At 40.5% G+C, this 20195-nt stretch overlaps 3 protein-coding genes across 3 annotated transcripts; 1 reads left to right on the forward strand and 2 right to left on the reverse strand.

The window, feature by feature from the left end:
* Positions 1-3361: 3361 nt before the first annotated feature.
* LOC310662128 (olfactory receptor 5V1-like) lies at positions 3362-4297 on the reverse strand (the record flags this gene model as incomplete). Its single annotated transcript, XM_083408897.1, has 1 exon — positions 3362-4297. The coding sequence occupies one exon, from the start codon at positions 4295-4297 to the stop codon at positions 3362-3364; it is 936 nt and encodes a 311-aa protein (XP_083265023.1).
* A 7934-nt stretch (positions 4298-12231) lies between these two features.
* On the reverse strand, positions 12232-13236 carry LOC310662129 (olfactory receptor 5V1-like; the record flags this gene model as incomplete). Its single annotated transcript, XM_083408898.1, has 1 exon — positions 12232-13236. One exon carries the CDS (start codon positions 13234-13236, stop codon positions 12232-12234), a length of 1005 nt encoding a protein of 334 aa, XP_083265024.1.
* Positions 13237-18878: 5642 nt separating this feature from the next.
* LOC310662130 (olfactory receptor 11L1-like) lies at positions 18879-19853 on the forward strand (the record flags this gene model as incomplete). The annotated part of the gene is made up of 1 exon (XM_083408899.1): positions 18879-19853. The coding sequence occupies one exon, from the start codon at positions 18879-18881 to the stop codon at positions 19851-19853; it is 975 nt and encodes a 324-aa protein (XP_083265025.1).
* Positions 19854-20195: the final 342 nt, after the last annotated feature.

The raw sequence follows: 20195 nt of genomic DNA on the forward strand, positions 1-20195 counted from the left end.
TTTATTAGCGTCGTAAAATGATTTTTATCTATAGACAGAGAAAAAATATTTTATTGGGGTTTTTTTTTGGGGGGGGATAATTAAACAAAATAAGGAAGAAACATTTAAAACTTATGCTTTCTCCAAAGGATTTACATCAGCAATACATAACTTAAGGCTCCTCTCTGAGTATTTCCAAATTGCACACAACATTAAATCCTCTATAAGATATCAATCTCTTAGATAATTATGATCATGATGATGTCACCCATCTGACTGGTTTGCCCCAGTCACAACAAAATATTGAAAGCACAATAAACAATAAACAACATTGAAAAATCTCCTATGTTTCTTCTAAAAGTCACATAGTTGCTTATTTTCTTGATATCTGATGGGAGGATGTTCCCTAGGACAGGCAACAGGCAACACTACTGAACAGGCTTGATGGTGCAAGCTTAGTTCTGATCATGTCAGACGTGTTTTTCCTTTCCTTTTTAAATGCTCAGCAAGCTTGGAGATACTATCAGATTTATAGACCACTTAACAGAGAATATCATTGTAGTGTACAATGTACTATAAAACACAGTAAAAGGGTGGAGGGCTGTTATATAATTCACCATGGTCAGAAAGATAAATAGGTAGATGATAGATAGATAGTCACACTTCAGTGAATTATGAAGCAAACATGAATATTTTAAACTATCTCTGACCATTGCTTGATACTGATTGTCATGGAATCCTACAAAGCACTTGCTCCAAAACTAAATGCCTTGCTGCAAACAAATAGGAGATTAAGACACCACCAGGAGAGTCAAAATGCACCAGCTCTCATTTTTTATCAACAGCAAATCTGAGTAGGGGGATATATCCATGCCAGTTCTGTACAACTGAACAACTCATGAACATTAAATCTATCCATGACTACAATGATTATCTTCCTGCCTCTGCTGTCAGAGGAAATGTGTGCCGTTGAATGCCAGTTGATGGGGATCACAAGTTGGTAGAATGCTGTTGCACTCAGCTTCTGCTTTGGGTATGCCTTTTGGTATCTGGCTGGTCACTGTGAGAACTGGATACTAGACTACAATGGTGCTGTACTCTGATTTGACATGGCTCTTCTTACACTCAATTTATCCTTAGAAAAGACAGTCTGAAATACGTTTAGTATCACCTTGGCATTAAACATCATATTTGCATTGAGAGGCTTTTACATAAGACTGAGTTACCTGCAAGGCTTACCAATTATAATCCTTTAAACTGTGTTTAAATCTTGGATTCGCAGATGGTGAGAGGGCATTCTTACTGAATATTTTCTTTGTGTTGCAGTTCATGGCAGTAAGTCAAAGATTGCAAACTGTCTTATTATCTTTCAGTGTGTGCTTTTATATACTTACAAGCATGCTAGTTGGGCCTGCCCAATGTGGCGGCATGTGTATAGGTGTCTGGAGGTCTAGAACCAAAGGGAGTGTAGAAGAAACAGAACAAAACAGGAAACTAGTCCCAGTGGTATAAGTTTAATGATTCACATTATTTGGACATTTTTCACTGAAAACAAAGTTGATAAAGGTATTGTGGACACTTAGAAACTTTAAAGAGTTTGGGGCCATTTTCCCCTGTGAGATTCCCACCCACCTTCAGATTAAGAGTGTTACAGAGCTTACAAAGTATTCACCACAGATTAAACAGAAGAAAACAAAAGCATATTTGTGGATGAAGCAGATGGGGCTCATCAACCTGGAATGGTAGTCCTTATAGGAGAAGGAAAACTCTTATCCTAACCCATTAACTTGTGGGATTTCTTCAGGAGAATAAAGGGTTAAGGAGTAAACCCTACACAAAGCCAGACTGGAGTCCCTAAGGCGATTGGATGGTGCCTTGCATGCCTCCTCCTGGCAACTCCTGCAGCCAGGCTGGTGCCAAATGTTTCGCTCTGCTTTACTTTGGACCACATCAGCGAGGTTGATGGCACGGAGTCATGTCATCTGGGCAGCCCAGGACCTCCATACACACTGCCCTGGCTTGCACCACAAGGAGGTTACTTCAGTGCCACTAATGCAGCAGTTTGACTTCACCCCCTAAGGCACACTCCATAGTCTCTCAAGACAGATGGATGCCAACAATGTTCTATTCCATAATATGATGCATCAAAATGAAGTCTAGGGGGGGAAATTGTGTAGCTGAATTGATCATACAACCGTGCCAGAATGTCACAAACAAATTCTGACTATTTATGAATAAATTGCTTTTTGCTCCCCCTGTCTTATCAAATGAGTAACAAACAACAGCATGTTTTCAAATGTTTAATTGGAAGATGTTGCCACAGTATCTGTATTAACCTTTTATTTTTCCTGAAAGGATTAAATCTTTGGAGAAAATACATGATATATAAGTCATCAGCAATTCTATCTCCATACTTCCAGTATGTGTCATTTTTTATGAAATACAACTGTTTCCAAGTATACCACTTACACATCAATTTAAAATTATAGAGCTGGATCCAAATTTGGTCATGCTTGGGGTAAGCCTATTGAAATCAGTGGGACTTAGGTTAGTCAAGTAGGAATAGAAATGTAGGCAAGGAATAAGAATTCCAGGTTTGAAAGGTTACACACAGAATTCATCTAATTTGTTCTTTCTAAAATATTATCACTACATATATCTGGATAATGATGATGATTAAAATTATTTAGCTTTCTATCTTGTGATTCCTCTCAAAGGAGTTCAGAGCAGGAAACAACAAGCGATAAAACAAAACAAAACAAAACAAAAATGTTTTTCGTAAAAAAAAATCCCAATATACATCTTGACTTAAAAGGCTTCCAGAAAGATGTTGTTTGGTTGGTGCCAAAAAAACCAAGACAGATTATGTCTATGTAAAGCAGACACTTTTAGAAAGTATTGTGAGGGGGGGGGGGGATCAAGTATGTAATGATAAGCCAATAATAACATTATCATAAGTCAGAGAAAAGTGTTGGAGATTTTCCATTATTATATTTTTGGAATGATATGAAATAGTGCTGTGCAAAAGAAAGAAAGAAAGAAAGAAAGAAAGAAAGAAAGAAAGAAAGAATTCCCCATCAATTAGGACAAAAAGTATTTGACATTTTTTTAAAAAAACAAATTATTTCACTGAATTTTTCTCTGGCCTTTAAAATATGTCAAATACTTTTTGTCCTAATTGATGGGGAATTCTTTCTCTTTTGGGGGGAAGGGTGGAGAGGAAAGATTTTGGCATACTGTTAAACTGAATATTTGGAACAACACTTAGGCTTTAAAGAAAAACTGAAATCTCAAGCCCTAGCTATAGTGTTCCAAGCCCCCACATTCAATTTCCCAGCAGTACTACACAATTAATCCAAGGATTTATTGACATCAGTCTATTTCAGGACAACATTTTCTTCATCATTCTCTTCTGTAATGCCCCCTTTACATCTTTGTTCCTGAGGGTGTAAATCAGTGGGTTCAACAAAGGAGAAAGAATGCTATTAAAGAGGGCAATCATTCTATCCTTGTTCAGTGAGTAGCTGGAGAAGGGTCTGATATATTGAAAGATAGAGCCACCATAGAAGAGCAGCACAACAGTGAGATGAGAAGCACAAGTTGAAAAGGCTTTCCTCATCCCATCTGAAGAATGCATTTTCAGAACTCTCAAGATGATGTGACTATAGGAAAGGAGGACACACATGCCTGGTCCAAAGCCCATTACGGGACTAGTAGCCAGCATGGCAATAATACTGCTGGAGATGTCCCCACAGGAGATAGCTACAAGAGGAGGGATGTCACAGTAGAAGTAGTTGATCTTATTCATACCACAAAGGGGCAGGCGGAATGTGATAAGGGTGTGAATGGTGGTGTTGAGTGAACTTGTGAACCAAGAAGCTGACACCAGTTGGGCACAGAGTCTGTAATTCATGACCACATTATAGCGGAGAGGATTGCAGATGGCAACATAACGATCATAGGCCATGGCAGCCAACAGAAGGGTCTCAGTACCAATGAATAAGATGAAGAAAGACAGTTGCACCTTGCATCTATCATATGAGATAGCATTTCTTCCTGAAATCAGGTGCACAATTATCTGTGGAATGGTGGTTGTAGTCTGGCAGATGTCCAGGAGGGATAGGTTACAGAGGAAGAAATACATGGGAGTTTGAAGGCTTGGTTCTATGGAGACAAGAATGATGATGAGAATATTCCCTATCAGTGTGAAAAGGTAAGTGGTGAGGAGAAATCCAGAAAGGAGGAAACACCATTCATAACGGTTTGAAAATGTCAGAAGGATGAATTCAGATGGGGCAGTTTCATTACTGACATCCATTTTATTAGCTTCGTAAAATGATTTTTATCTATAGACAGAGGAAAAAATAACTTATTAGGTTTTTGGGAAGCTGGGGTAATTAAATGAACAAAGGGAGAAACATTTAAAACTTATGCTTGTTCCAATGTATTTACATCAGCCATACATAACTTAAGGCTCCTCTCTGAGTATTTCCAAATTGGGCACAACATTAAATCCTCTATAAGATATCACTCTCTTAGATAGAGATAATGATGATTAACATGTCACCCATGTGACTGGGTTGCTGCAGACACTCTGGGCAGCTCCCAACAAAATACTAAAAGCACAATAAAAAATCAGATATTGAAGAATTCTGTATGTGCCTTTTAAAAGTCACATAGTTGTTTATTTTCTTGACTTCTGATGGGAAGGTGTTCTCTAGGACAGGCAACACTACTGAACAGGCTTGATGGTGCAAGCTTAGTTCTGATCATGTCAGACTTGTTTTTCCTTTCCTTTTAAAATGTTCAGCAAGCTTGGAGATACCACCAGATTTATAGACCACTTAACAGAGAATATCACAGCAGTGTACAATGTTCTAAAAAACACAGTAAAGGGAGGGGCAGTTGTTATGTAATTCAAAATGGTCAGATAGATAGATGATAGATAGATAGATGATAGATATAGATATATAGATATAGATATAGATAGATGATGATAGATAGATAGATAGATGATAGATACATAGATAGATACATAGATAGATACATACATAGATAGATACATAGATAGATAGATGATAGATAGTCACACTTCAGTGAATGATGAAGCAAACATGAATATTTTAAACAATCTCTGAACATTGCTTGTTACTGATTCCATGGCATCCTACAAAGCAGGTGCTCCAAAACTAAATGCCTTCCTGCAAACTTTAGAAAAGACCGTTTGAAATATGTTTAGCATCACCTTGGCATTAAGCATCAAATTTGCATTGAGAGGCATTTATATAAGACTGAATTACCTGCAAGACTTACCAATTATAATCCTTTAAACTGTGTCTAAATCCTGGATACCCAAATGGGGAGGGGGAATTCTTACGGAATATTTTCTCTGTGTTGCAGTTCATGGTAGTAAGTCAAAGATTGCAAACTGTCCTATTATCTCTCAGTGTGTGCTTTTATATTTTTACAAGCATGCTAGTTGGGCCTCCCCAGTGTGGCGGCATGTGTATAGGTGTCTGGTGGTGGAGAACCAAGGGGAGTGTAGAAAAAACAAAACAAGAAACTATTCCCACTGGTATAAGTTTAATGATTCACATTATTTGGACATTTTTCACTGAAAACAAAGTTGATAAAGGTACTGTGAGGACACTTAGAAACTTTGAAGAGTTTAGGGCCATTTTGCCCTGTGAGATTCCCAGGTTAAGATTCTTACAGAGCCACATGGGTCACTGGATGGAGGACCAGTCATCCCTCTGCCTCACCGTTCTCTTGATGAAATAAGGTTTACTTACATTAAACGTTCTGCACAACCTTATTGAAATCCTGAGTAAAAAGGCACTGGGAATGGTCAGCATAATAAAGAGCGCTTCACCCTCTCACCCATACAATAGGGCTTGTGCAAATGAACAGCTACGACACACCCTAAACATTGTTGGAATCTCTCAACTATGTCACCCAGTTAGACCCTGCATACTTAGCTTGCACCATGACAGAATTCAATGCTAGGCAACTCCTGGGCGTTTCCAACCTTAACAAAGTGCCATTTCAACTGCTCCACTTCTATGACAACTCCGATTAGCTGCAGTAGTCTCAATCCTTCATCCTTCCTAAGTGCCTGCATTTCCATCCAAGTTCAGGAATACACATCATGAGGTAAACTCGCACGGGTCTTTTTCCAATCAGGAATCAAAGGGAGAAAGGGAGGCTGAGAAATGCTAAAGGAGCATTGACTGGAAAGAAAATATTGGGCATCTTAGCAACAATCAAGTAACCCCAGAAACCTGCACCAACTGACATTGCATGGACAGGCGGAGTCCCCAGATGCCGAGCGCCCCCCCCCCCGTCATATGGAATAACGACTCAAGACAACGTGCTATGGGATTAAATTGGCCACAACTTTATTAAATTTCAAATGTGGGTAGACCTTGGCTCAGGCATTGGGCGTTCTCCCTCCCCAGTCCCCAGCCAGGGACCTAGGGAGCTTCAGGGTTATCCAGTGTGTGTGTGTGGGGGGGATGGGCCGGCTCTGGAGAACATATGTTCAAGCAGAGATAGCCGCCCCCATTACGCCGCCGCCACAGGGGAGAGCAATGACGACCTTTCGGCGTACGGTCACAGCCTCCCTTCAGAAACCCCTTTAACGGGGAACCCTGGTATCACCGCCGCAAAGAGGAAGATGGACTAAAGGATTCCACCCAAGGCCTGATACCGCCAAAGTTGTGACGTTTTTGCTACGGGAAAGGCGAAACCTGCCAATGCAGGGAAATTCCTTTCTGGCCCTTTAACAGCGACCTTAACATAGCAGCGCCTGCATACCTGTGAAGAAAAGTTAACCTGCAAAAAAAGACATTAACTGAGGGTGGGTAGGGTGGGAGAAGCTCTGGAGCCAAGTGAGGATTCCCAGGTAAGATCCTCCCTCTATTGTGTGGGCAGGTAATCCCTCCCCTACCTGGCCTGGTCTCCTTGGCAACGCTTCCCCCAGGTGGGATTGGACAACTGACTGAGGTAGGCGGAGACCTCCAGGTATCCCACCTGAGGGAAGGCAAAGCCAAGCCTATCCTGATGGGGCTGCTCCAGATCTAGGGCTGCGCGCGTCCACACAAAGGGCGCCACCCGTTTTAAGCGGGGAGCGGTCATTCTAAACAAATCTTCCTGTGTACCAAATATGAAACAGAAATATGTAACCTTTGGTAGTGTCCAGCCAAAAAACTTGATGGCAGGATTTTTATTTATTTTATTATTATTATTTACAGCACTGTTTGGTATACAACCCTGATACCTTTTTGTACCATCACAATAAAATGAGATTCTGGGCTCTAGTTATGCTGCTCCAACCCCCAACCTCTACTCCCTGGCACAATTAAAAAGTAAAGCCAAGAATTTCATGGTATTTTCTTCATCATTCTTTTTTGCAGTGCCGCCTTCACATCTTTGTTTCTGAGGGTGTAGATGAGTGGGTTCAACAAAGGGGAGAGTATGTTATTAAAAAGGGCAATCTTGCTATCCTTGCTGAGTGAGTAGCTGGAGAAGGGCCTAATATATTGAAAAATAGAACTGACATAGAAAAGCAGGACAACTGTGAGATGAGAAGCACAAGTTGAAAAGGCTTTCCTCATCCCAGAGGAAGAAGGCATTTTCAGAACCCTCAAGATGATGTGAATATAGGAAAGGAGGACACACATGCCTGGTCCAATGCCCATTATAGGGCTAGCAGCCAGCATGGCAATAATATTGCCAGAGATATCTCCGCAGGAGATAGCTAGGAGAGGAGAGATATCGCAGAAGAAGTAGTTGATCTTATTGATACCACAAAGGGGCAGGCGCAATGTGAAAAGGGTGTGGATGGTGGCATTGAGTGAACTGGTGAGCCAAGAAGCTGACACCAGCTGGGCACAAAATTTGTAATTCATAACCACATTGTAGTGCAGAGGGTTGCAGATGGCAACATAACGATCATAAGCCATGGCAGCCAACAGGAGTGCCTCAGCACCAATGAATAAAACAAGGAAAAATAGTTGCATAATGCATCTTTCATACAATATGGCATTTGTCCCTGAGATCAGATGAACTATTATCTGTGGAATAGTGGTGGTAGTCTGGCAGACATCTAGGAAGGATAGGTTGCTCAGAAAGAAGTACATGGGAGTTTGAAGGCTTGGTTCTATGGAGACAAATGTGATGATGAGAATATTCCCCATGAATGTGAAGAGATAAGTGATGAGCAGAAATCCAGAAAGGAGGAAATTCCATTCATTACTGTTTGAAAATGCAAGAAGGATGAATTCGAAAGGTGTGGTTTCATTACTGACATCCATTTTATTACATTAATAGATTGATTTTTTTCTGTGGACAGAAGCAAAAATATGTTATTTGTTGTGGTGATGCAGAAAATTTAATGAACAATGGAAGAAGTGTTAGACTCTTTCTATGTAGCTTCAACTTGTTTCATTTTTAGCTATCTATATATTAATGTTGCAACCTGTGAGAAGATTAGGTTGATTTCCTACAATTTCTTTCCCAACATTTGATCACAAATTCTTATGATTACTAAGGAGCTTTGACTAATTCTTACTTTTTTCAGAATATATTAATGTAAGCTTTGACAGGGCAGAGGAGTTTTTTACTGGGTAGCCTACAGATTCCTTTCCTTCTTTTGATCCAAGAATTTACTGTATCATTTCTGAACTGGCCTAGGAAGATCTCCTTTTAAGTAAATTAAAACTGTTATGTTGCCATGGGAACTAGATAACTTGTCAATTGCTGCATGGATGGAACAGACTCTTAAGAGATGTATACATATTAAAACCACTGCAGATAAATATTATAGAATCTGGCTAGATTTCTTTGAGAAGAAAAAATATGTGGCCTGAGTCCAACAGAATCTCAATCTCTACATGAGTAGCCTGTGTGTTCACCTAAGGATGGGCAAATCTTTCAATTTCAGTTCACCTCCCACCATACTTCTCCACACTTCCACATCTAACTGGCATTTTATTAAAAGAAAACCCTTTTTGAAAATTCAGCAGCATTTTACTGCATATTTCTCATAATATACAGTTTATCAACCCATTTCCCCTAATATAATGTATTTGTGAATGTTATTTCCTGGAATACATGCATGTTATGCACATCTTACTCTACTAAATACAATTTTTTATACAATAAGTTGTTCACTTTTGTATAGTATGGACATCTATTTGGAAATAAGTTAAATTATGTCCAATGGTGAAAATTCACAACAAAGTGCATTTACAATTGCAGTATCAATGTAGAAACATGTTGAAGAATAGATGAGATCTCTTAGCTGAAGATGACTAAGGCTATTAATGAACTACAATAAGTTCCACAGTTCCACTAAGTTCCACAGCAGCACAAAAATGCAAATGCCAACATGTCAGTTCAACTCACTGTGGCACCCAACAGAACAAATATCATCTCCTCACCACACCCTTTTTCATATGGACACGTAGTAAGGAAGGGTGCAACACAACACCTTGAATCTTGCTTCCGGAAGCAAAGCACCAACTACTTTATTTCTTTTTCAGGAAAAGCAGTTTGCAGGGCCCCAATCCAGATCAGGACCATAGGAGTGGTAGGAAGGTTTTACCCTTTTCACAAATGGACTACAGAGAACCCACTTTTATATAACAACAACAATATGCCGCCCATCTGACTATGTTGCCCCAGCCATTCTGAGCAGCTCCCACCAAAATATCAAAAACACAATGAAACATCAAACATTTAAAATCTTCTGCTTGAGGGTTGCCCTTAGGTATCTGGCTTGTCACTGTGATAAATGTATACTGAACTGCAGTGATGCTGTAGTCTGATTTGACATGGCTCTTCTTACATTCAAATTGTCCTTAAAAAGACAGTTTGAAACACATTCAGTATCAGCTTAGCATTAAATATCAGATTTGCATTCAGTGGAATTTACAGAAGACTGAGATATCTGCAAGTCTTATCAATTAGAATCCTTTAAACGTAATTTAAACCTTGGCCACCCAAATGGGGAGGGGGTGTTCTTTCTGAATACCTTCTCTGTGTTGCAGTTCATTGCAGAAATCCAAAGTGTGCAAGTTATCCTATATTTTTTCAATGTATTAAAGGCTTTATAGTGCTTTTGTATATACTGTATTTGTGAACATGCTAGTTGGGCCTCCCCCGTGTGGTGGCATGTGTGTGGTTGCCTGGAGGTGGAGAACCAAAGGGAGTATGGAAAGTCCCTTGGAAATTAGTCCCACTGGTATAAATTTAATGAGTCACATTATTTGGTCATTTTTCATGGAAAACAAAGTTGTTAAAAAATACTGTGAGGACACTTAGAAACTTTGAAGAGTTTATATGTTATGGGGAAAGTAAGTTTTGTAAGATCTGTTACAGGATTGTGCACTATGGCTAGAGAATGTACAAACTCCAGTCAATGTATGCCTATTTCTCAAGTTCTGTTGGAGACTGTGTACTGACTAGGGAGTGTGAAGAATTTCCTCTTCCACGAAGAGTTATGTGCATAGTCTCCACAATGACTGTTGGACAGTGGTGGGTGGTTATGTACATTAACTGCTCTACTTACCTTGCTGAGGTCCTGGACTGCAGGTCAGACGTAAAGAAGAAGAAGAAGAAGAGTTTGGATTTGATATCCCGCCTTTCACTCCCTTTAAGGAGTCTCAAAGCGGCTAACATTCTCCTTTCCCTTCCTCCCCCACAACGAACACTCTGTGAGGTGAGTGGGGCTGAGAGACTGCAAAGAAGTGTGACTAGCCCAAGGTCACCCAGCAGCTGCATGTGGAGGAGCGGAGACGCGAACCCGGTTCCCCAGATTACGAGACTACCGCTCTTAACCACTACACCACACTGGCTCTCACACTGGAATGGTGGGAGGAACCAGCTGGAGAACCACCAAAGAAAGAAGGCTCAGAGCCTAGGGAGTGGCAGTGGGGTAATGATGTGTGTTCAGAGGGGGAAGAGGGAGAAGACTGGGAAGAGGAGGTATCCAAAGATGAAAAGGTAACAAGATTTAGTGAACAGGAAGAGGCTGTAGCAGAGGCAGAAGTAGAGACAAGAGAAGAAGGAGGCCAAGATCGAGTTTCCCCAGGGGAAAGCTCATAGTTTTAAAATGCAAGGAATATGAAAAGGTTGAATGAAATAAAATGCAGCACAACACTGAGTCAGGCACTGGGGAACCCCTTTGATTTGTGAGTTTCACGGTGAGAGGCAGTATACATTTTTATTGGTTTTATCAGTTACAATTGTAAAAAGTGATTTTAAAAATGCAATACAGATCTCAACTTAAACAGCTTGTTGAAAGAGAAAGGCAACAGAGAGGGCAGTTGTCTAAAGCAGACACTTTTATAAGTACTTTCTTTTAGAAAATAATGTGAAGTCCCTGATAATAAAAGTCCCTAAATATCAGTCCAAATACACTACAGTGATAAAGCTTATATTAACAGTATCATAAGTCTGAAAAAAACATAAATTTTACTTCACAAATTAGTGTGGTATAAGCAATAAATAAATTTCCCCTTTAAAAAACCCTCCATCAATTATAGAGAAAATTGTGACTGAAAATTATCAAAAAGGAGTGGCTGAACAGTGCTTGTGAATTTCAAGTCTCCTTTTGTTTTGTTCTACAGATCTTACCAGTGGTCTGAACGCTTCATCCAGTGCTATTTTTATAGGGGGGGGGAGTTGCAGAAACTCACAATGAACACCTCCCTCGTTCTCTTACAATGGCAAAGGGGTCCACCTGAGAGCTGTAGGAACTGGGTTCCAGTGAGTTCCACCTGAAAAAAGCCTTGCCTTCATCCTTCCTGAGTGCCTGCATTTCCATCCAAGCTCAAGAGTACACATCATGAGGTCTCCCAAGGGTCTTTTTCTGATCAGGAATCATAGGCAGGAAGGGAGGTTGAAAAATGAGGCAGAAGCATTTACAGGAAAGAAGACGTTGGGCATATTAGCAACAATGAAATAATCTCAGAACCCTGCTCCTATTGACATTCTAAAAACCTTCTCAAGTGCATTGAACATGAAATAGAAATACGTAACCTTTGGGATTGTGCCCCCCTCAGAAACGATGACAGATTTCTTTATTTTTACAGCAGTTTGGAACACACCCCTGAGACCTTTTGATTCCAAGAGAACAAAATGACATTCTGGGCCCTAGTTACACTGCTCCAAACTACAACTTCCACTACCCTGCACAATTCAAAAGTAAAGCTAAGGATTTCATGCTATCTGTGTATTTCACCTCTTTTAGGAAATAATTTTCTTCATCATTCTCCTTTGCAGTGCCCCCTTCACATCATTGTTTCTGAGGGTGTAGATCAGTGGGTTCAACAAAGGGGAGAGTATGTTGTTAAAAAGGGCAATCTTGCTATCTTTGCTAAGTGAGTAGCTGGAGAAGGGCCTGACATATTGAAACATAGAGCTGCCATAAAAGAGCAGGACAACTGTGAGATGAGAAGCACAAGTTGAAAAGGCTTTCCTCATCCCAGAGGAAGAATGCATTTTCAGAACCCTCAAGATGATGTGAATATAGGAAAGGAGGACACAAATGCCTGGTCCGATGCCCATTATAGGGCTAGCAGCCAGCATGGCAATAATATTTTCAGAGATATCACCACAGGAAATAGCTAGGAGGGGAGGGATGTCACAGAAGAAGTAGTTGATCTTATTGATACCACAAAGAGGCAGGCGCAATGTGAAAAGGGTGTGGATGGTGGCATTGAGTGAACTTGTGAACCAAGAAGCTGACACTAGTTGGGCACAGAGTTTGTAATTCATAACCACATTATAGCGGAGAGGATTGCAGATGGCAACATAACGATCATAAGCCATGGCAGCCAACAGGAGTGGCTCAGTACCAATGAATAAGATGAAGAAAAAGAGTTGCATCTTGCATCTTTCATGTGAGATGGCATTTGTCCCTGAGATCAGATGCACTATTATCTGTGGAATAGTGGTTGTAGTCTGGCAGATGTCCAGGAGGGATAGATTGCTCAGAAAGAAGTACATGGGAGTTTGAAGATTTGGTTGTAAGCAGACAAGAATGATGATCAGAGCATTCCCCATCAGTGTGAAGGTATAAGTGATTAGCAGAAATCCAGTGAAGAGAAAACGCCATTCATTAAGCTTTGAAAATGCCAGGAAGATGAATTCAGATGGAGCGGATTCATTACAGACATGACCCATTAGATGAGCTTCATAAATTGATTTTTTATCTGCTGATACATTATTAGTGGAAAAACCAAAATACATTATTAGTGATAAAACAGGAAATTGAATTAGCAAAGCATTAATACTTCGGCATTGCAAAATAGCTTCAACCTTTTGTTTCATTTTTCTCTATCTGCATATATGCTAATGTAAGTTTGTGGGGCAGAATTGGACTAGATGGTCTCCAGGATCCTTTCCATCTCTTGATCCCAATTTTAGACAAGAGGTTGCCTTACGACTTGGCCTGTGAATGATCTCTTTTATTAATTAGAGATCATATGTTGCCATAGGAACTAAATTGCTTGCCAATTGATATAATCAAGCTAGATCTGTGTGTGAAAAAGTGAGGAGATAGCAGTTAGTGTCAGACAGAATCTGGAAGCTGTGGAGTCTAAAAAGCTAACAAAATATTAGAGTACTGTCTGTCTTTCTTGACCGCTTATATGGGAGCAGTGGATTTGGCTGTCTGCTGGGGTGGTCCAGCCTTACATCTACTTATGCTTAACTCAAATATTGCAATATTACAATAAATGCCCAATGACCATATTCAAATGAAATCCAAACTTCCGTAAGAACTCTTCCCTAAAATGTCTCACCATTCATATTTGAGGTGTGTGTAATAAACTGTGTTCTCATTCCTCACACATATTTTTACAATATTATATGGGCAGGTGGTCTCAGCTGTGTCTGGAAGTGCAAAGGAGTTGATTTATACCATAAATGTATACATGTCTATATGGAGGTTAAGTCCCATTGAGTTGAGCATCTCCCAACTCTAGTTGAGATTGCTACCTTGATTGTGGACAATGCTTTCAGGGACAGCAATGAATGAGTTAGCACTTGTTAATTTAAGAGGTATCAGTTTATTAATAAAATACACTCTTAATCCTGCAGCAGAGATAACACTTAAATGAAAACTTTTGTCAGTTCTGGTCTTCACATCACCCAGCTGAGTGGAGCACATTTTCCACTGAGTAGCACATTTTCCTTATAGTTTGCTTTTTCCCCCCCCACAACTCATAGCAAGGTAAATTAGGATTAATTTGGAAGCCCCTTCCTCATTGGTTCAGGCATGTAAGACATCCCTCCAGGAAATGAAAACAGGCCAGGGAAGAAAAGCCAAGAAGGGATTAATCACAAGAAGACCTACAGTCTTAGTAATGGCAGCCTGTGTTGGATATAGAGAAAGAGTTCTTACCAAATACTTTTTCTGTGTGCAGTTCATTGCAGGAATCCCAAGAGTGAGAAGTGTTTGATTTAATTTCAGTCAAATAAATGCTGCATGGTGCTTTTATATATTTGTAGGCAAGTCAGCTGCCCCCCCCCCCCCCCCCCGCAGAGGCGTTTGTGTGTGTTGGAGGGGAAATCATAGGAGAGTATGAAAGAGACAAAGCCAGGAAACTAACCCCACCAGACCAAATATAATGAGTCACATGAAACAACTTGTTTATTTATTGTTTGCTGCCCTCTTCTGTCTATTCAGGTTATGCTATTTCACATGTCTCTTTATAACTTGATAATGCTTTGTGTTTGTGTGTTGAATGATTTCATGACATGTCTCTTATATACTCCAGGAATAAAGAAATCACTCTACATCTAACATGTTTCTGAACAGCTACCACAAATTATTTATTTGCATGTTCAGACCCAGACCCTCCCCCCTAAATAAATTCACACTTGATTCAAATTTTGGTTTTGGGCAGAATTTTGGCCACAACTTTATTGATTACAGAAAGTGACTGGTTGCATAAGCTCTGGTTCAACTAGCTCCCTGCCATGCAGGTAGCGCTGACCCATAGTTCCAGCATAGGTCAGCCAAGGGTGAACACCTGGATACGCAGAAAGCCAGGAACAGGCTAACTCCACCACCCAAATGTCCCCATTGGACTCAGGCACGGGCACAACCTCCTCTCAGGGGTTGACCAAACTATTGAGTCCCTGGATTCCTTTAACGGAATACCCTTCACATAGAGATGGCGAGAGTGTTCTCCCATCCCCATCACCTGAACCAGAGCCTATCTGCAACCTTACAAGTTGTAACGATTTGCTATGAGGCAGATGAAACCCAAATGGCAACAGCCAATCAGCCAAGTGGGGAAAATTCCTGCTGTGACCCTGTCCCAATGACAGACAACACACGAGGGCATAGCAAGGTCAAGCATGCAAGCCCAAAATATAGGGAGAGGTGGGCAGGTGTTCCAAATGCACGTGCCGAAAGAGGAAACTCTGGGTCACGTGCATGGGCATAAATACGTCCCTTTGCGTCCCATTGGCCAGATTGCACATAGCTTCGAGGGACCCAGCAATCGGGTGTTGTGGCTGACCAATCGTACCCACCCACAACACAGGGTGTCAGTTCTCCAGGTCTCACCACAATACATGCCCTCTTTAAGGGAGGACCCGATTTCTCTTATACTCCAGGAATAAAGAAATCACTCTACATCTAACATGCTTCTGAATAGCTACCATAGATTATTTATTTATTTTAAAAAATTATCTGAAGTAAAACAAAAACAAACCTACTGTTCATAATTTTAAGGACACATCCCAGCAGGATACAAATGCTTAAAAAGGATTAAAATTAAGGTTGGTGAGAGGTGTGGCTTGGTAGCGGGTTTAGCCTGGACAGAATATTGAGAACCAGGCAGGCCTAGACAAGTGATCCTTGGGCCTGAAATTCCCATCTCTGTTCTTGGCTAATCTCTGTTTATAATATAGAAATAGCAAATGGGTTGATATTTTGCTTTGTGCTTTTCCCTTGTTAGATGCTTTGGGCATGACTTCTTCATTAATGCACAACAGATGGGGTCTTATTTTCACTGTGGGCACCTGGAGAATTCTTCTGGTGCTGTGTAGAAAAGATCCCCAAGGTGTTCTCCAGAGCTTTAAAGTCACTGTGCCACTGTTTCCAGAAAACACATGATGCTGGAGAGCAGTAAGGCCAAACAACTCCACCATTTTTCTCTGTAGCTTTGGCGACTTAACTAAGAGCTGCAATTCCAAATGAGGTGCAAATTTTGCTCACTCTTTGAAATGAGATGAAACCATTTTGATCATCAGCCTGTTTCCCCTGCTTATTTTGCAAGACAACTGGGGTAGTTCAATTGGTGAGTTATCTGAATTTGACAATGAATATTTGGACCTATGCTTCTACTTCAGATAGGTATACTTTTAGTATAATAGTGGTTATGAAGGCAACTTGGCAACGATATGGCATTACTCAAGGTCCCTCTAAGAACTCCAAACACAAATTGAAGCCTCTAATTAAATTTAAATTCAATTTTATGCTTCATTAGATGTGCATCTGCCTTCAGAAGACCCATTTTTGTTTTTAATAATGGATGTTTTAGTCATTAGGGACCTGATTTTGTTAGTGGTTTTGGATTGAAATATTAATATAGTTATTTGGTTACTTATGTAATTTCTTGACTATTTGTATTGGATATTTGTATTGTATATGTTTGCCTATAAACAATGGATAAAGCAGTACATAAACAACTTTTCCCTGTCCCCCTTTCTTCTGTACAACCAAGCCTGAAAAGATTCAGTGTTCTGCCCTACTGAGTTGACATGCGAGACATATGTCATTCTGATTATTTCAGTAAGGATCCTATAATATTCATAGATTCATATAATGGATTCATAGCATCATAGAGTTGGAAGGCACCACAGGGGTCAGCTAGTCCAACCTCCTGCAAGGCAGAAATGGGCTTGAACCCACAACCTTGAGATGAAGAGTCTCAAAGTCTACTGACAAACTTTAGATATGCCTGAGCTGAATTCTTGAACTCTTCACACACCTTTTCATACAGGTGACCTTATTTTGGATTGGGGAGGGAGGAGAGAGGGAGGCTTCTACCGTTTTTCTCCAGTAATGTAATGTAATGGGGCTTATTTGGGTCACAGGAAATTATCTGAGGGCACTCGAAGCAGTAATCTTGCTCAAGCTCAAGAACTCTTTGTCTTGTGATTGTCTGAATTACACAATAGTTCAGTTCAGACTTAAAGCTAAGTCAAACCATGGCTTAACACAAGGATAGTCAATCTAGTGCCCTCCATATATTGCCTGACTACAGTTCCCATCATCCCTGAACATTGGCCATGTTGGGTGGGACTGATGAGATGTACCGCATTGCCTCTTAGAACAAATGGACAATTATATGGGTTACTGGGGGGGGGGGGTCTCAATTTCAATGCTTCTTTAAGAGTCCTGCTGCTGCCATGCTGCTGTGAGTTAATGCATGCTTTGGCTTAGTGTGCAATGCATAAAAAGGATACCATTAGGTACACTGCCTTGGGAAAACCCATGATTAAATATTTTCATTTTCATTATCATTATTCAGACATTATGGTAGGAAGACATTATATCTGTGAAAATAGCAAATATATAGGGGGAAATGTAATTTTACAAATTCATGCAAAATATGAGTTTTGATTGTACCTGTTGTTCATGTCACACAGTTGTTACAGATTTTACACAGATGACTTCCCATAAGAAGGTGATGTGACACCTGTTGACACATTTCGCTGAAGAAAGGTGCAAACTCTCTCTACACATGTACATCTCTTGCTGTAAAATGAATGGACATTTGTTGATGTCCATTCAACAACTGAGAGCCAGTGTGGTGTAGTGGTTAAGAGCGGTAGACTCCTAATCTGGGGAACCGGGTTCGCGTCTCCGCTCCTCCACATGCAGCTGCTGGGTGACCTTGGGCCAGTCACACCTCTTTGAAGTCTCTCAGCCCCACTCACCTCACAGAGTGTTCGTTGTGGGGGAGGAAGGGAAAGGAGAATGTTAGCCGCTTTGAGACTCCTTAAAGGGAGTGAAAGGCGGGATATCAAATCCAAACTCTTCTTCTTCTTGATTTGAACGGCTGAGCTATTGTGTACATGTAGATTGATTATGCACTCCTGAATGTTAACATCACTATGGTCAATCACTGTTTGCTAGCTTCATAACCATAACTTCGGAGAAAGATAATAATTCTTTTTGTATGGGATAACTGTCCCCTTCCTGAGTCTTTCTTAAATAGCATTAAGCAATGTTATGTTCCTTTTTTCATATTAAGTGGAGACAAAAGAAAGGACTATTTCACTTGTAACAAATAACATGATATTAACTACTACAAGCTGTGTTAATGGCCATTACCTTAGGTAGCTTCAGAAAAGAATTAGTCGAATTCATGGAAAATAATTTTTTAAGATTGATATTATCCATGATAACTAAATGAGGAGGTGAGGAGGCTGTCCACCTGGATTGGACTCCAACTCTCAACAGTCATGAATAGTATGGCCAATGGACAGGGGTCATGAGACTTGTATTCCAATGATATATGGAGGGTCACAAGTCCCCCACCCCTGGCTAAATGGAGCATCCTGAGCAGCAGGTGTTAGGGACATGCCATGTCTCCAAACTTTTTAGAGGAATCTGATTGACTACTGTTGGGAACAGAATCATTGATGAGAGATCTGGTCTACTTGTTCAAATCTGTGTACTTAGTGTACTTGTACTGACCTAGGGTGCAACATAATATCTTTATTTACCACTCCTGCTGCTATTACTGCTATCACTCATGTTATTCTGTGGTCTTTCTAGGAAGGTGGTTGAGTAACCTAAATTCTTATTCATGGTGCATTTTGTGACTGAGGCATACCTGCAGGGGAGCTCAAGATCAGCAAAGCAAATGAAGAATGGCAGCTCTGTGTCTGAATTTCGGCTTCTGGGGTTCCAGAGTCTTCCAGGGTGGCAGACCCTACTCTTCACCATGTTCTTACTTATCTACCTCCTAACCATCACAGGCAATGTGGTTATTATTTCAGTCGTCAAGCTAGAGTCATATCTTCATTCCCCTATGTACTCTTTCCTCCAAAACCTCTCCTTCCTAGAGATCTGGTACACCACCACCATTGTGCCCAAGATGCTCAGTAGCCTCCTCATGGAGAACAAGAGCATATCCTTCATTGGATGCATGGCACAGCTGTACTTTTTTGTCTTCTTTGGTGCAACGGAGTGCTTCCTATTATCTGTGATGGCGTATGATCGGTACCTTGCAATCTGTGACCCATTGCATTATGCAGAAGCCATGAACACACAGTTCTGCACCCGCTTGGCAATAGGGTCTTGGGTGATTGGTCTCTTCACAGGGTTGCTACCTTCATTGCTGATCTCTAGGCTGCATTTCTGCAGATCTAACCAAATCAATCATTTCTTCTGTGACATCCCACCTCTGCTGAAGCTCTCCTGTTCTGACACTTCCACCACCGAAATGAGCATTTTTGTGCTGTCTATATTGGTCCTTTTCACATGTTTCTTGCTTACCTTGGTGTCCTATGCATTTATCATCAAGACTATCCTGAAAATCCCCTCTGTTTCTGGAAGAAAAAAGACTTTCTCCACCTGTGGCTCACACTTAGCTGTGGTGGTGATATATTATGGCACCATGATCTCCATGTATGTTCGACCCAGTGCTAGTCTTTCATCAGAGCTGAATAAGGTGGTCTCCATCTTCTACACTGTGCTAACACCACTTCTCAACCCTGTCATCTACAGTCTGAGGAACAAAGATTTCAAGGATGCCTTGCAGAAACTAGTCAATAGGAAATGTTTACATAGCTTGCCAAGTAGAGAAAGGAAGTCCATTGGCTTTAGTTGTTGTTAAGGATGATCTCATGTACTTGTTTTGTTGTTATATTTTGCTTTGCATTTACATTTAGAATTTCTGCAAGGTTATCTGTGAGAAAAGCCAGGAATTGCATAGCCTTATAAAGTAAATTTCTAACACCATGTTCATGTGTTTATGAGTATTTACAAATGCATACTGGTGCTGATTTTATTATTGATTTATTAACAGCAGTTGAAACTGTCCCTACACAAATCCAGAAAGGAATCCCTAAGACGGCTGGATAGTGCCTTGTACAGCTCTTTCTGGCAACTACTGGTGCCAAAAATATTGCTCTGCTTTCCTTTGGACCATATCGGTGAGATGTGGAGGGGGGGCTGT

Source organism: Podarcis tiliguerta, assembly GCF_965153285.1.
Source record: "Podarcis tiliguerta genome assembly, chromosome: 13".
Classification (NCBI taxonomy): domain Eukaryota; kingdom Metazoa; phylum Chordata; class Lepidosauria; order Squamata; family Lacertidae; genus Podarcis; species Podarcis tiliguerta.